This window comes from Aedes aegypti, chromosome 2 (genome assembly GCF_002204515.2).
Source record: "Aedes aegypti strain LVP_AGWG chromosome 2, AaegL5.0 Primary Assembly, whole genome shotgun sequence".
In the NCBI taxonomy this organism is placed as follows: Eukaryota; Metazoa; Arthropoda; class Insecta; order Diptera; family Culicidae; genus Aedes; species Aedes aegypti.
This window is the reverse complement of record NC_035108.1, coordinates 420,135,497-420,151,589: the sequence shown is the minus strand read 5'-3', so window position 1 is coordinate 420,151,589 and position 16,093 is coordinate 420,135,497. Positions and strand designations below refer to the sequence as shown.

General features: G+C 39.7%; 1 protein-coding gene across 4 annotated transcripts in view; it reads right to left on the bottom strand.

The window, feature by feature from the left end:
• Positions 1 to 16,093, bottom strand: part of LOC5568798 (potassium voltage-gated channel protein Shaw) — a 424,985-nt gene that overhangs the window by 83,086 nt on the left and 325,806 nt on the right. For all 4 annotated transcript variants that reach the window (XR_002500906.1, XM_021847455.1, XM_021847456.1 and 1 more), the window contains one exon: positions 5,567 to 5,684. Coding sequence is in view for 3 of the 4 variants with exons in the window: in XM_021847455.1 (XP_021703147.1) it covers positions 5,567 to 5,684 (118 nt within the window). In the remaining variant the exon portion in view is untranslated. The remainder of the gene's footprint in view (positions 1 to 5,566; positions 5,685 to 16,093) is intronic.

Sequence of the window (16,093 nt, the reverse complement as noted above, 5' to 3'; positions counted from 1 at the left end):
ATCCAGTGAACCGTAGATCTACATACACTTCGTTGTTTCCACTTTTGGTGAATTGGGATAAAATTGTCCTTGCTCCAAGCAATCTCACAATTGATTGTCACTTTCCTTATAGAACATTTACCACGCAATTCTCTTCACGGGAAGAGTGGACGTCTGGCCATTTGGAAAGAAGTAGTTACAATATAGTATGTTACACTGATGGCTCCTTTCTTGAAAGTAGAGCTGGTGCAGGAGTATATTCTCGTGAGCTAAGCTTGCATCAGTTTTACTTACTTCGTAGAAACTGTATTGTTTCTCAGGCGTAAATATTTGCGCTTATGTGTGGAGTGCAATCAGCACTTCAACAGTGCGTAATGGGTAAAGTCAAATACTTCTGTTCGGATAGTCAGGCTGCTATGACAGCTCCTGCTTTGGCTAACTCAAGGTCGAAGCTTTTTATCGCATGTCGAACTCAAATTGAGGAATTGAATTCAGTCAACTCTGTAAACCTTGTATGGGTACCTGGTCATTCCTCCATCGCTGGAAACGGATTGGCAGATGAGCTAGTTCGTAATGGGACATCGTTTGACTTAATTGACACTGATCCAGCTATTCCAATTTCGAAAAACCAAGTTAAGCTTCAGATAAATTTTTGAGCGGTAATTTACTGTGCCGACAAGACCCCTCGTTTAGACAACCATCACCAGAACAGCGCTACCTGACCGATGACAACAGAGATGACAAATGACGTTACCGATGAATGACAGACGGCTATTGGGAGTTCAACAAAAATATCCTTCGTCATATAGGCTTTGTGAAAGTGTGAAATTTCCCAAAACTATTTTCTTAAAAACCTTTTTGAATTCGCGATAATTATTAAGCAGAAACTAGAACTATCTCTGAATTTATTCGTAAGTAAAATCTCAATATTATTCCGTCGTTGTGGACAAACGAGTTGTATCTTTTATGTAGGATTATTGATCAATACGGTATATGCCACGCTAGGAAATCGTGATCCAATCTTGCTAATTTCTAAGTAACGGTCACCAAATTTGTGAGTTTATATTACCCTTTATTACATACAGAACTCTAATAAATTCCATTATTGTAGCTTGAAGCTAAACAACCCTAACTTCTGCGTTTCGCTGTCTCGAGTTGGTGCACCCTAACCCCACATTTACCATAAGCAATACAGGAATAGTTCGGATTAATGTCGTCGAACAAAATTGAACATAACTGAGCCCTTTCCAAGGGTGGCGAAGTATTTAAGGTGATTATAAAACGAAGCCAAACTTTGAATTTTCAAATGCACAAGACTGGAGAATCTGACAACAGTTCGCTTTAAAAATCAATCAATTTACTTGCTTGCTGGTGGTGACCAATGGGATAAATTTTAAACGGGGAGCGCTGTTTAGTTCTCAAGTCTTGTGCTCTTGAAAATTTGAGGTGTGGCTTCGTTCTATAATCACCTTAACAAATCTGTGAGAGCAGAATTGCAAGCTCTTGGTCAGAGCGTTGACTAGCCACTGACGACTTTACTACACTGTAACCTCAATTTACGAAGTAGATCGGGGGTGCGTAAATTGAAATGGTGCGTAAATTGAATCCGTGCGTAAAACGAGGGAGCTCAGTTCGTAAAACGAGGTTTTGCCGTTTGGAGTCTACTTGTATGAAATTAGTTTATATTATTAAAAAAAAAGTGCTCTTTTAGTATCATTAACATATTATTAATACATTGGGTTCTTAATCAGGCTAGAATGTGTGCAAGTTAAGGTCTTCCAAGAACTCTTTGGAGTTTGGGCATATGTTTCAACATGAGTTAACGGAGATCAATTTACCATTTCTATGTAGAAGAATGTCTCACAATACTGAAACCTAGAAGATTGTTATATTGTTTAGAAGCATTTATATTGTCCGATCCAAGTTTTGGTATCCAAGTGAGTACAACAGATGTCCTAGTTCATCCAAAAACTTCCTGGAATATATACGTGCAATGTACTGGCATATTTAGCGATCCTTTGAGGTTCAACTGACATGGCACAGGCCTTTAACCATCCATGTGAGTAATCGGTGTATTGTAATAATTTGTTCGGATGTCCTAGGTCCTCCAAGGAATCCATTGAATATAGACGTTGGGGTCTACTACCGTAATAAGAGATTAGAGGCTAGTTTTCAAAAACTCCACAGGCTCCTAACCATCCATGTGAGTAAACGGTATATTGTAATAATTTGTGCGGATGTCCTAGGTCCTCCAAGGACTCCATTGAATATGGGCCTTGGGATCTACGACCGAAATAAGAGAATAGAGGTTAGTTTTCAAATACTCCACAGGCCCTCAACCATCCATGTGAGTAAACGGTGTACTGTAATAATTTGTTCGGATGTCCTAGGTCTTCCAAGGACTCCATTGAATATAGACGTTGGGATCTACTACCATAATAAGAGATTAGAGGTTAGTTTTCAAATACTCCACAGGCCTCTAACCATCCATGTGAGTAAAAGTTATATTGTTATAATTTGTACGGATGTCCTAGGTCCTCCAAGGACTCCATTGAATATGGGCCTTGGGATCTACGACCGAAATAAGAGAATAGAGGTTAGTTTTCAAATACTCCACAGGCCCCTAACCATCCATGTGAGTAAACGGTGTATTGTAATAACTTGTGCGGATGTCCTTGGTCCTCCAAGGACTCCATTTAATGTAGGCCTTGCGATCTACGACCGAAATAAGAGAATAGAGGTAAGTTTTCAAATACAGTCGACTCTCCACAACTCGATGTTCTATAACTCGATTTATTCTATAACTTGATGGATTTTGCGGTCCCTTCAAATTCCCAAACATCATGCTCTCCATAAGTCGATATTTCTTTAACTCGATGCCTCCACTAGCCGATGCCACGTGGGAGGAAAATTTCCCTCCATAACTCGATATCCATCTAAAAACCTTTTTTCATACAGGAAGACATGGACTTTTTCTGGTTTGGCAGTGAATAAAGGACTTGCAAGTTGTTTAAATTTTTAAAGTTTAAAAACATAAAAATAAAAAAAATATTTTAGTAAATATAAGGGATTTTTCGAACATTTTGAAAAAAGTGTCCAAAGATGATTTTTCAAAATGCTATCAACAAAATTATATTGTTTGCTTGCAGAAGTGATCATAAAAGTATTGGAAATATTTTTGGTGTCGGTATGTTCTATAACTCGATAATTCTATAAGTCGATGGTCCCATGAATATCGAGTTATGGAGAGTCGACTGTACTCCACAGGCTCCTAACCATCCATGTGAGTAAACGGTGTACTGTAATAATTTGTTCGGATGTCTTAGGTCCTCTAAGGACTCCATTGAATGTAGGCCTTGGGATCTACGACCGTAATAAGAGATTAGATGTTAGTTTTCAAATACTCCACAGGCCCCTAACCATTCTTGTGAGTAAACAGTGTATTGTATTAATTTGTGCGGATGTCCTAGGTCCTGCAAGATCCATATCGAATATAGGATCTACTAGCATAACCAATTATCAATACATGCTGTTTTGATATGGTACAGGCTCTTATCTATATGTAGCAGAAAAAGAGTATTGTTATAATTTGTAGCGCTATCCTAGATCCTTCAAAGACTTCATTGAATATAGGCCTTTGAATCTACAAACGTGATCAATGGTCTATAGGTAGTTTTTTAATATGGCACAGTCTCTTAACCAATCATTTAAGTCATCGGAATATTTTATTAATTTATACGGATGTTTTTGGTCCTCCAAGTACTCCATTGAATATAGAACTAGGGATCTACGGTCATAATAAGTGATTAGAAGATAGTTTTCAAATACTCCAAAGGCTCCTATCCATTCCTGTGGGTAAACGGTGTATTGTATTAATATGTGAGGATGTTCTTGGTCCTCTAAGATCCCTATCGAATATGGGCATTAGGATACACAAGCGTAACCAATCATCAATAGAAGTTCTTCAATATTGAAAGGCCTCTAACTATCCATATTAGCAATCGAAGTGTTGTATTGAATTGTGTGGATGTTTTTGTATTTCCAAGAACTCCATGATATGTAGGCCTGAGTATTTACAAATGTAAGAAGTTGTACGTTGATGCTACTTGTTTATAATAAAATCTGAACTTTTAAGGCTAAGCAGTCCGTCATTCGCTTTGGTGGCCATGTTGATCTGCAAATTACAATTTCAAAGTGATAAAACTCAGTCATCTTAAGAAATATTGATTTAAAAAAGTATCACTATTTGCGCTTACATACAGAAAGTACGCTGTTACATTTTCAGCAATGTCAGTCCAAAACGAAGTGATTTTCTTTCCAGAGGTCGCCAACTTGGATTCCAAAATGGCGTCGGACATCGATTTTCGTCATCCCTTCGTCGTGCCCGTTCCGAAAATACTCATATATCATGAGTTTCCAACGATTTTTCCAAACCAGAGGTCGCCATTTTGGATTCCAAAATGGCATCGGACATCGTTTTTCGTCATCCCCTTGTCGTGCCTGTTCCGAAAATACCCATATTGCATGAGTTTCTAATGATTTTTCCTAACCAGAGGACGCCATCTTGGATTCCAAAATGGCGTCGGACATCGATTTTCGTCGTCTCCTCGTCGTGCCTGTTCCGAAAATACCCATATATCATGAGTTTACAATGATATTTCCAAACCAGAGGTTGCCATCTTGGATTCCAAAATGGCGTCGGACCTCGTTTTTCGTCATCCCCTCGTTGTGCCCGTTCAGAAAATACCCATGTTGCATGAGTTTTCAACGATTTTTCCAAACCAGAGGTCGCCATCTTGGATTACAAGATGGCGTCGGACATCAATTTTCGTCATCGGTTTCCAACGGTTTTCCCCAACCGGAGGTCAATAATTTCCCACATTATTGTCTAAACTCAATTTACGCACTGCGTAAAAAAAGTGACTTAAATTGAATTACTTCGAAAAAAAAGTGACTTAAATTGTGGTAGCGTAAAAAAAGACTTCGTAAATTGAGGTTTTAGTATCATGACAAATATTCAGCGTGCTGATTCATTTGTGTATGATAGTTGTGGCTCCGACTATGGTACTTCGTATCACTTGATATATCACTAACATATTGACAGTCATATTGACCCCCAGAGCACAGACAAAGGGTTACGAGACATCTGGCAAATGCACAGTAAAGAGCGCCGAAGGCGTGGAGATAAGTGTCGTTTTCTAACATTTACATATTTGTCTGCTATATACACATTCGTATGTTTGCTACAGCACTTCTCGTTCGCAGCGAATGAAGATTCGCACATGTGCCCTCAAATGTCTCGTTTTTCCGCAGGACGCTGAATAGAATTCCGCGTTGCTCTCTCATGGAAGCTTATTTTGTAAGCGACATTTTCCAGAAAATTTCTTGTTATTAAATTAGATTATATACTGAACCCGTACCTACGAATCACATGACCATTAGCCCTGAACTTTTTAGCAACAACTAGGTATGTCATCCAGTTTAAACTTTCAAGCGCCAAACCATTGAAATGAGCAGCAGTGGAGGTATGTGAAAACAAGTTTGTGGCTTTTCCGCAGCAATGGGAACAACATCAAGTGGAACATACCTGTGTGTACGTCATCCAGCAGCACGGTTCTACTTGGTTGGAATCTAAACCCCAGAAGGATAGTTCCTCCTCAAAAAGTGGTCCGCAAACATCGGTGGGGTAATGCAGCTTCCCCGTCCTGGAAAGATAGGAAAACACGTGATTAATTGAAATGATAGTTTTTTTGCTGGAAAATATTAAAAGAGAATTTCAAGCTTACTTCAGTACATCGGCAAAGAAAGATGTTGAAAAATCATTGGAGCAGTTTCTGAGCAGAGCCCTGAGCCAATCATTGAGAGAGTCTCTTGAGGAATTCATGAAGATGTTTCTAAAAGTGTTTTAGAAAAAATGTTTGAACGAATCACTTTAAACGTTCTTGATGATCTTTAAAGAGGAATCTTTATAGAAATAATTCCAGGAATTATTCCTCAGGAACCTGTGAATATTTCTACAGGAACTTGGGACTTGTCTAGTAAAAAATCTTCAAATTAGAGGAACCTTTGTGAAAACAAAACTGGAAAGATGTGTTTTGCAATATGCTGCCAAACTTACAACCAGAGACACGCGCATCGTTTTTCTTCGTATTTGACGTTTTACACTTACACCTTCTGCAGGTCTTGTTACGCAAAATAGTATATCTAGGTTCAATTCCTGTTCGGTCCAGGACCTTTTCGTAATGAAAATTTCCTTGACTTCCTTGACCGTACCTGCCACACGATATACGAATGCGAAAATGGCAAGTTTGGCATAGAAAGCTCTCAGTTAACAACTGTAGCAGTGCTCATTGAACACTTAGCTGATACGCAGGCTCTGTCCCAATGAGGACTTAATAAAAAGAAGAAGAAGAAGAAGAAAATATGCCAGAAGAATAAGTGCTGCAGCTTATATGTAGCCAGTTGGTAATGAACAGCTCTTCTTACCAGACGCACTAATAAGGAAATTTTTATAGCTGCCATCAGTACCTGTCCTCAATGGAACCCTACAAAGACCAGCGAACCTAAGGCTTTGCAGAACCAGACGGAGTGCACATTTTCAATTCAATTGAAAGCATATTCCACTAGTTTGCATCTATCACTTCCCCCACCATCATTACTCCTGGCAGTCGAAGAGGTTTGGCTTGGGAACAAGTAAAATTCAGCAGTCACTTCCACCATAACCGCAAACACCCGCTTAGACCTATACGGATCCGGCATGATTGGAATTTCAAATGAACATTCAAGTGAGCGGTCCGGTCGTCCTTTGGAATCGTCGTCGAAGTCGAAGTCGTTGTGTCCTACTCAGTTTGCCTCGGATCGGTGAGAATTGGTGAGTTCAAACCGCCGCCCAGAGGCATTTCATTGTACAATAGTGCAAAACTCAGTCAACCGAACCAGATGGGACACAACTAGTAGGACCACACGGAGGGCAGTCAGTCAGCGTGGTGCTTCCACAGATCGAAACGGGAAAAAAGAAAAATTAAATGAGAGCTGCAAATTGAGGCACGTCCCAACATGAAATTTATTCCGGCGTCCCTTTTCCATCGAAGCCTCTTGTGTGAGTTCAACATGCGAGGCGAGAATGGAAGGTTTTTTGGAATTGAAAGAGAAGGAGCCTGAAGGATTTGGAACGATTGAATCAACTAGTGAAATGACAAATTCAGCATTTTTTTTCGGATTTTTTTACGGTTTTATTAGTATCGGGGAATTGCAGTCAGGCATCAAATGAGGTTATTTACCCAATCAGCATCGAAATTTAGCAAAGGATGCACAAAATAGTATGGCATCAACGAAATCGTTTGTATTGTTCCTACACTGTGCAATTGAAGTACAGGTATGTTCCGTTTTTATCAACACGATCGGCAATTTTCAGTTGACAAAAACGGAATAATTTTCTTAGACAAAATATTTTACACATTTTAAAACAAAATTGCTGTTTTTTCAGGATTACACACAATTTGATGTTTGGGAGCTGTAATTAGCATTATGATTGTACATTCTAACATAGTCTGTCCGGAGACTAAGTTCTTTGACATTAGTTCTTGACTTCTAATTACTACCCTTGGGAGTAGCAGTACCCGGAGACCAGGGTGCTAAAGGATGTTTCGGTATGTACAGAGTACATTGAAACGCATAGTATTGGAGTCAGAACAAGACTGCCTTGTTCCTTTCACATGGGTTCCTTTTATTTGCCTTTACAATTGATCGGTTACAATTTGGTTACAATGTCAGAAAGAGATAGATGGAGACGCCTGGGACGGCGGTGACAATATTTCGGCGATAGCATTTTTGGGTTGAAACCTGAGCCTTAGCGCATCGTCCAAACGGACGACCACCAGCGTGGTTAAAGTACAATCAGCAAAACATGTGGCTTACGCATGTTGCACCGAGGCCATCGTTCGCACTTACGCGGACCTGACCTACATAATATGCATTTTATTGCTTGCGCTGATTGACAAGGGAAATATGTGTTTGGGTCGATATGTGTATAGCACAATTCGTATAATTTCATAAATAGGTTGCAGCCTCCAATCAATCAATATGATTATTCAATGCGATAAATCATTAATAGGTTAAGGTGAAGATGCATCGAAGCCACAGCTCAAATTTCCAAGATCACCAACCTGGAGGACTCGAAAACGATTCGCTCTGAAAATTTGATCGCAATGATCAATTGAGAGTTTTTTTTTATTTTGCTAAGGTAAATATTTTGCATTTTTAACACCGGATTGGCGATTAAATGTGGGGTTATGTTACAAAAGTTTTGCAAGCTTAAATTAATATTTAAATTGTCAAAATCTGGTCTGTAGATTGATTGGGGTGATTTTTCTTCACTAACACTACCAATTTCGACTGAGATACACTAATCGTTATTCTAGAACAGCGCAACCTTCACCGTTTAGCTCTGCGTTGGATCACGAATTGAGTAGCACTAAACTTAACTAAAATTGGCGAAACAATGTTGAATAGGTTAATCAAAAACACAAAAGTGTACAAACTCCAGAACAAGCATAACCAAGGGGTCTATTTTGTTAATCGAGTGGATTCATGTGATTCGTCTGTAGTCATTGTTGATCAAAGTAAGCATGCATATTTCAGATGTCACCCGTCGACTCCCATAGTAATCCAGTCACATAGAGTGACAACCGTCGATAAACTCGAGTGACAGAGCCAAGTCGAGCAAAATTGTTGGTCGATAGTGACTCCAGTCGAGTAGTTTTTGGTTGACTCGACTTATAAAATAGGGCCCCAAATTAGAATTTCTTGGTTAGAATATCTTTTGTTAAGTTTTGAATGACCGTAAGGCAGTTAGTATAAGCTTGAGATTGGCAAATTTGCTCATTTCAGTGAATGGATCCGATCCGAATCACTCATTCTCCTGAACCGGATCTTTTGAACAGTTCAGTGGCTCAGCAGCTTGCAAAGGAAGAGTGAACTGAACCGAGCGAACGAAAAAAAAGCGGTCCACTCCGTGCTGCGCGACGTACCTTTCAAATCTTTCGCTCTCTCATTCTTCGTACATTCTCCCCTAGAAACTCACGATATCCTATTCGGAAGATTTCCCCAACCCGAACTTAAAAGAAGAAGCATAATGTGCTTCGCCATTCAAGTGAGCACATTTTCTCTCAACATTTCATCTGCCTGTATGTGAGAAGGCGGGAAAGGGAAGGGAAAATAATAGATTCGTTATTTGACCGGGTCACTTTTCGCCTGATCTGTGCTGATCAAATGAACCAACTTTCGCCAAAAAACAGCCATGGATCACTCGTTCTTTTGAGAGATCTGGATCTTATGAACGGCTCTGATTCTTTTCGCCCATTTTTAGTATAAGCTCTTTATTGAACTTTTGGTCTCCATGTGAAGAAGAGGTACGTGTCTGATCAAAAATCAAGGAGCGTGTGTGACGTGAGACCATACACTATCCAAAGTTTCTCAAATTGTCAGCCATTTCAGCCCTATTCCATCTTCCTTTATGCAAACTTATTCTATGAAGATTTCAATTATTTTAATAGATTTTTAAGTTTTGTTGGACCTCTTCCTTTATCCTTGCAACAGGACCTAATTAATGGCTGTTGCTATAATCTGTGCAATGTTATCGAGTTTGAGAGATGAAAGATAATGTTCAAAATATGACGGGATCGACAGTCTTATCAAAAATAAAATAAACTCGATCATGTTCCTTGTCAGTGCTAACACATTGTTGAGTTCATTCTCAGGAGCATCCCTTATAACGAAGATCTGGTCATTCTCATTGATTTGTCTATAACATTCACATCGTAAGCTATATGATGCCATGTTATATACGAAAAAGGAGAGGTATCTGCAACACAAATTCCAGTTGATGCTAGCAGGCTTGATAATACTCCTGTACATCAACAGAGTTCATTGGCATACTCTAGTAGAGCAGCGTGCTGCCTATTCCTCTTTGTTTGGGACTGGAAAAAAATACTCAGCATAGAGGCATAACAAATCAGCTCTTCCTTGCTCGCAGAACAGAGAATACTACACTAACAAAAGTTCCATAACAACTCCGCGATGGCTGTTCTGTTCGGGAGAAACACTCAAGAGTTCTTTTAAAGTGTGAGTAAACGTGAGGATAGCAGAAAGAGAGAAAGAGTACCAGAAAATATCCTCGTATTTTTTTGCACTCTCACTCGAATTGTTTGAGTCCAATTTTAACTCCTCAAAAAAACATCAAAATTGCCTCATTTTTGCATCGCAGTGCAGTTCTGTCAAGCCTGGTTGTTAGGACGTAGCCAGAGCAATTTCTCAGGAGAATCCACTCAGGATTCTCAGAAAGATTCTCTCTGAATTCTTATGAGAATTATCTCCGGATTTTCAGGAGTATCCTCTCTGGACTCTCGGGAGAACATTCTCTGTATTCTCGGGAGAATTTTCTTTGGATTCTCGGTGAATCCTCTATGGATTCTCGAGAGAATCTTCACTTGATTCTCGGGAGAAATCTCTCTGGATTCTCGGAAGAGTCCTCTCTGGTTTTTCGGGAGAATTCTCTCTGGATTCTCGAGAAAATCCTCCCTGGTGTCTCGGGAGAGTTCTCTCAGGATTCTCAAGATAACCCTCTCTGGATTCTCAAAAAAATCCTCTCTGGTTTTTCAGGAGAATCCTCTCTGCATTCTCGAGAGAGTCCTCTCATGATTCTCAGGAGAGTTCTCTGAGGATTCTCTGGAGAATCCTCTCAGAATCCTCGGAAAAACTCTCTCTTAATTCTCATCCCAAGCAGCACAGTTTGTTGCAACTCAAGAATAAAATTCTCTCTTCAAACTAATCAGAGTTGTCAATTGGTGAAAATATGACTGACAATTGCACTGAATAGCAACGCAAAAAGCGCAAGAGGCGGAGTCTGTTTGCAACATATTTAAGTAATATCGAAATTGCTTATTTGTTGCAAAATACTTAGAAGAAAAAAAAAAGAAAACAAAAACATGAACGAGAATCGAACTTCCGATCTCAAGATCACCAATCTTTACCTCTTCTCACTACTCCACCAGCTCTTCGAACAATTACTTCGCCAATGCACTATAAAAGCGACCACATGGCCCATTGATCAAAGCTTGTTGCTTATAACTGGAGTGCACCCTTCGGAATACAAGTTCATTACTGGCGAAATTAGGCCACGCCTGAAATAATCTAAACCTTTCGCAAAAACTTCCGCGCAACACTTGAGAAACACCTTTTAAACAAACAAACTGTTGCTAGACCATGTTTTCTTTGTTAGATGATACGTAAGGTGCAACTCAACCATATTGCAACTGGATTGAAACAAACAAACTTCTAGCTGTCATACACGAAGTTTAGTGCAACTTTCTCGCAACTGAGATGAATCTTCTATGGGAATGAAAATTGAATGCAAGTTGCGGATGCTTTAAATGAAAGTAATGTGAAACATAACATTAAAACCGGCATTTTGGGAGAAGTTTCAAGAGTTTGTTTGAAATGTTGCTGAAAACATCTTGATAAATTTGACTTTATTGCTATTTGCAAGGGACATTTGCAGCAAATCCTTGTCATTTCAAATATGTTGAACGTCGAACAAGGAGTGAAATGCATGTTCATTGGAACGGCAATGAAACTTTATGAGCCTTGATATTGATATGGAACCGAACTAGAACCAGATAAGTTACAGATGCTTTTATTGATACGCGATTGAAACCATTTTTGAAAAGCATTTTTTTTTTGAAGATGTTTCGCGTGCTACTTGGGATGAGTATCCTCGCCGGATTCTCAAGGGAATGCTTTCTAGAGAATTCTCCGTATTTTCGGGAGAATCTTCTCTGGATTATCGAGAAAATCCTCGCTTGATTCTCGGGAAAAATCTCTCTGGATTCTCGGAAGAGTCCTCTCTCGATTATCGGGAAAATGCTCTCTGGGTTCTCGAGAAAATCCTCTCTGGATTCTCGAAACAATCCTCTCAGGATGTTCGGGACAATCCTCTCTGGAATATCGGGACAATCCTTCCTGGATTTTTGGGAGGATCATGCTTCTCAGGAGAGTCCTCTCTGAATTCTCGGGAAAATCCTCTCTGGATTCTCGTGAGGATCCTCTCTGGATTCTCGTGAGGATCCTCTCTGTATTTTCGGGAAAATCCTCTTTTGACTCTCGGGAGAATCATTTCAGGGTTCTCTTGAGAATCCATTCAGGTTTCTCGGGAGAATCCTCTCAGGATTCTTGGGAGAGTCCTCTCAGCATTCTTGGGAAACTTCTCACTGAATTCTTATGAGAATGCTCTCCGGATTCTCAGGAGAATCCTCCCTGGTGTCTCGGGAGAATCCTCTCTGGACTCTCGGGAGAACATTCTCTGTATTCTCGGGAGAATCTTCTCTGGATTCTCGGTGAATCCTCTCTGAATTCTCGAGAAAATCCTCCCTGGTGTCTCGGGAGAATCCTCTCAGAATGCTCGGGAAAATTCTCTCTGAAATCTCAGAAGCATCTTCTCTGGATTCTCTGGAGAATTCTCTTTGGATTCTCGGAAAAGTCCTCTCAGGATTCTCAGGAAAATTCGCTCTGAATTCTCATGAGAATCCTCTCCGGTTTTTCTGGGGAATCCTCTCTGAACTCTCAGAAGAATCTTCTCTGGATTCTCGAGAGAACACCTTCTGTATTTTTGGGAGAATCTTCTCTGAATTCTCAGGTGAATTTCATCTGGATTCTCGAGAGAATTCTCGCTTAATTCTTGGGAGAAACCTCTCTGGATTCTCCGGAGTGTCCTCAAAGGAAACTCGGGAGAACCCTTTCTGCATTCTCAAAAGAATCCTCTCTGGATTTCAGGAGAATCCTCTCTGGATTTCTGGAGAATCCTCTCTGGATACTCGGAAGAATTCTCCCTGGATTCTCGGAGGGATCCTGATTCTCAGTAGAAACCTCTCTAGATTCTCAGGAGAATCCTCTCTGGATTCTCGGGAAAATCCTCTTTCGACTCTCGGGAGAATCTTTTCAGGCTTCTCGGGAGAATCCTTTCAGGTTTCTCGGCATAATCCTTTCAGGATTTCGGAATAATCCTTTCTAGATTCGGGGGAATCCTCTCGAGTTTCTTGTTGAACCCTCTCTGGATTCTCGAAAGAATCCTCTTTAGATTTTCGAGAGAATCTTTCTGGATTCTTTGGAAAATCTACTGCGTATTCTTTGGAGAATCCTCTCTGGATTCTCGGGAGAATCTTTTCTGGATTCTCGTTTTTTAATTAACACGTCCAATAAAAAAAATTAAGCAATGTCAAATACAGGTACAGTTTCATGGAATGCTGTTTTATGCTCTGGATTTCTGGGAAAATCATATCTGGATTCTCGGAAGAGTCATCTCAGGATTCTCGGGAGAATCATCTATGGATTCTCGGGAGAATCATCTATGGATTCTCAGGAGAATCCTCTCAGGATCCTCGTGAAATTCGTGGGAATTCTCTCCGGATTCTCAGGAGAATCCTCTCTGGATTCTCAGGCGAATCTTCTCTGGATTCTCGGGTGAATCCTATCTGGATTCGAGTCTGGTACACGACACTGAAGACGGCCTTACTGTTGTGGTCGAAATACGCTTATCTGTCAAAAGATACAAATTCTAGTAGAATTAAATGGTAAAATACTAAATTTCTTTTATTAATAGGTATTTCACTAAACACCTTGAAGATTGATTTCAATTTTCCGTTGCACTGAGCCTAAATTTTGGAGCATGTTTTATTCTCAGTCAATCTTTATCTTTCACCTTGGAGTTAAACTTCAACTATGCTTCAACGCACACAACAGTGGATCCATTTATTTATCTTGGTAGTATAATAAGGGAACTGCATACAGAGAAATTTCAACCCAAAATGACGTAGTGCTCTCCCCTTTTGTCATGCACCAAACATTAATCTAAAAATTCTCGAATGTTCACCCGAGCTATGCAGTACTAGGGTGGGGATAGTAATTGCATGCAACCATCCTGATGTGAACAAATTGCCCAACAATTACGCTCTAATGAGTATACGAAACCCATCGTTGGGTGCACTGGCTTGTAACTATGTGAGCTATGCTCCCATGACTATGGAAACCGAGACATTTTCTGTGAAGAAATTTTTCGGCCAACATGATGGTAGAGGCAGACGAGATTTTGTGTTTCGTTCTCCACTTTCTGATTACATTTTGCTTTTACGTTGAAACCCATATGGTATAGCGAGGTTTACCAATTTCGGATGGTTATGGTAGACATTTTTCTTGGTTTGTTGAGCTCAAGAGAATCAGCAGATTTTTTCAGCGTTCGAATTGTTTGCCTTGAACATAGAAAAGGCATATGCACGCTACGAAAACGGATTTCCGGAGGATTTCGAAACGAGTTTGCTGCACTATTTGAGGAGATATTTTGGTGAGTACAGAAAAGTCATATCGCTTCTTGATATTGAATGTTGTTAATTATCTTAGTGGAACAATCAATATTTCCAGTAAGTGTATATCAATTGATTGAACATTTTGAAAACTTGCCTCTCAGCTTTTTGAGAAAATATGTATAATAAATTAAAACAATTTCAAAAATTTACCATCTATCATCTTGAAGTTCAGCATGTCAGTCATACGTCAAAAAACCCCAGATTCAATCGGAAACAAATTTCTATATTTCAAGCAGAAAATATCAATCCATCATCGATGGATGAAATTGTAATTTTTGCCAATCAATGACCAAACTGTCTTCCGATCAATGGGATGCTTCAGCATTGACATAAAATTCATCTGCTTGTAAATTGTTTATCAGCACCAGCCGCCCGAGCAAACAATCTGCATTGAAACATAAAACCAGAAACAAATAATGACAGCTCGTTCAGATTAACCAATCGCCCCGACCCCTCGATGTTGCAAAAATCACCGTTACGAAAACCGGCAAATGGATGAACAGCAGCACCCCGAAAGCTCGAACAATAATCCAAACTCATGGTTAGACCGGCAATGCTCGCACCAAATCAGATTTCCATTTCCTCCCTTCGTCCTACAGATGAGAATGGAAAAACAACCAGCTCGATTTTTTGCGGGAATAACAAGTGGCTCATTGCCAATTTCCATTTTCACGATTATATTTTTTGGAGTTTCCTGAATCGCTTCGCCAATTTCGCTCGTAAGTGTGAACAGGTTGAGGTAGAATTTGTAGGCGGGGATGCCGTGTAAGTTTTTTGATTGTCTGTTTTTAAACCACAAAACAAATGTTTTATGATTCATACTTCTTCTTAATTTCCTTCAAAGCTTAATTTGTTAAGTTCAAGTTGTGGTATTTGGAGTATTCAATATCTAAATGTATGCAGACTGGATTTTTATATCTCAGTTGACAGAGTCAAGAGTTTCGCCTTACATTTGAAATTTTCTTGGAATCCCAAAAACCACAATTACGAATGAAACAATTTGTATTGAAAATATTCCGTCATAGATTCTACTGAGAATTCTGAGAGGTTCTTCCTGTGAATTCTGAGAAGAATATTCTAACAGATTTATCCTGAGAATTTTTAAGAGCTTCTCCTAAGAATGCTGAGAGGCTTCTCCTGAAAATTCTGAGCGCATTCGGAGAGAACTCTCCTGAGAATTCTGAGATAATTCTGCTGAGAATACCATAGAGACTCTCCTGAGAATTCAGCGAGGATACTGAGGATACTGAGAAGATTCTCCGGAGAATCTTTTAATGGATTCTCCTGAGAATCCGGAGAGAGTACTCTTGAGAATCCTGAGGGAATTACCTTAGGTTCTTGAGACGATTATTTCGTGTAAAAGGATTCTCACGAGATTCTGAAGATTCTACTCCAGAATCCAGAGAGGATTCTCCTGACAATCTGGAGAAAATTCTAATAAGAATCCGGAGAGTATTATTCTGAAAATTTGGAGAGGATTCTGCTGAGAATCCGGAGAGGATTTTCCTGAGAATACTCCAACAATTTCAGAGAATATTCTCCTGAGAACCTGGCGAGTATTTCCCTGAGAATCTTAAGAGGACTTTCCTGAGAATCTGGAGAGGATTCTCCTGAGAATACGGAGAGAATTCTCCTGAAAATCAGAAGAAGATCCTCCCGAGAGGATTCTCCTAAGAATCTGGAGAATATTTTCCTGAGAA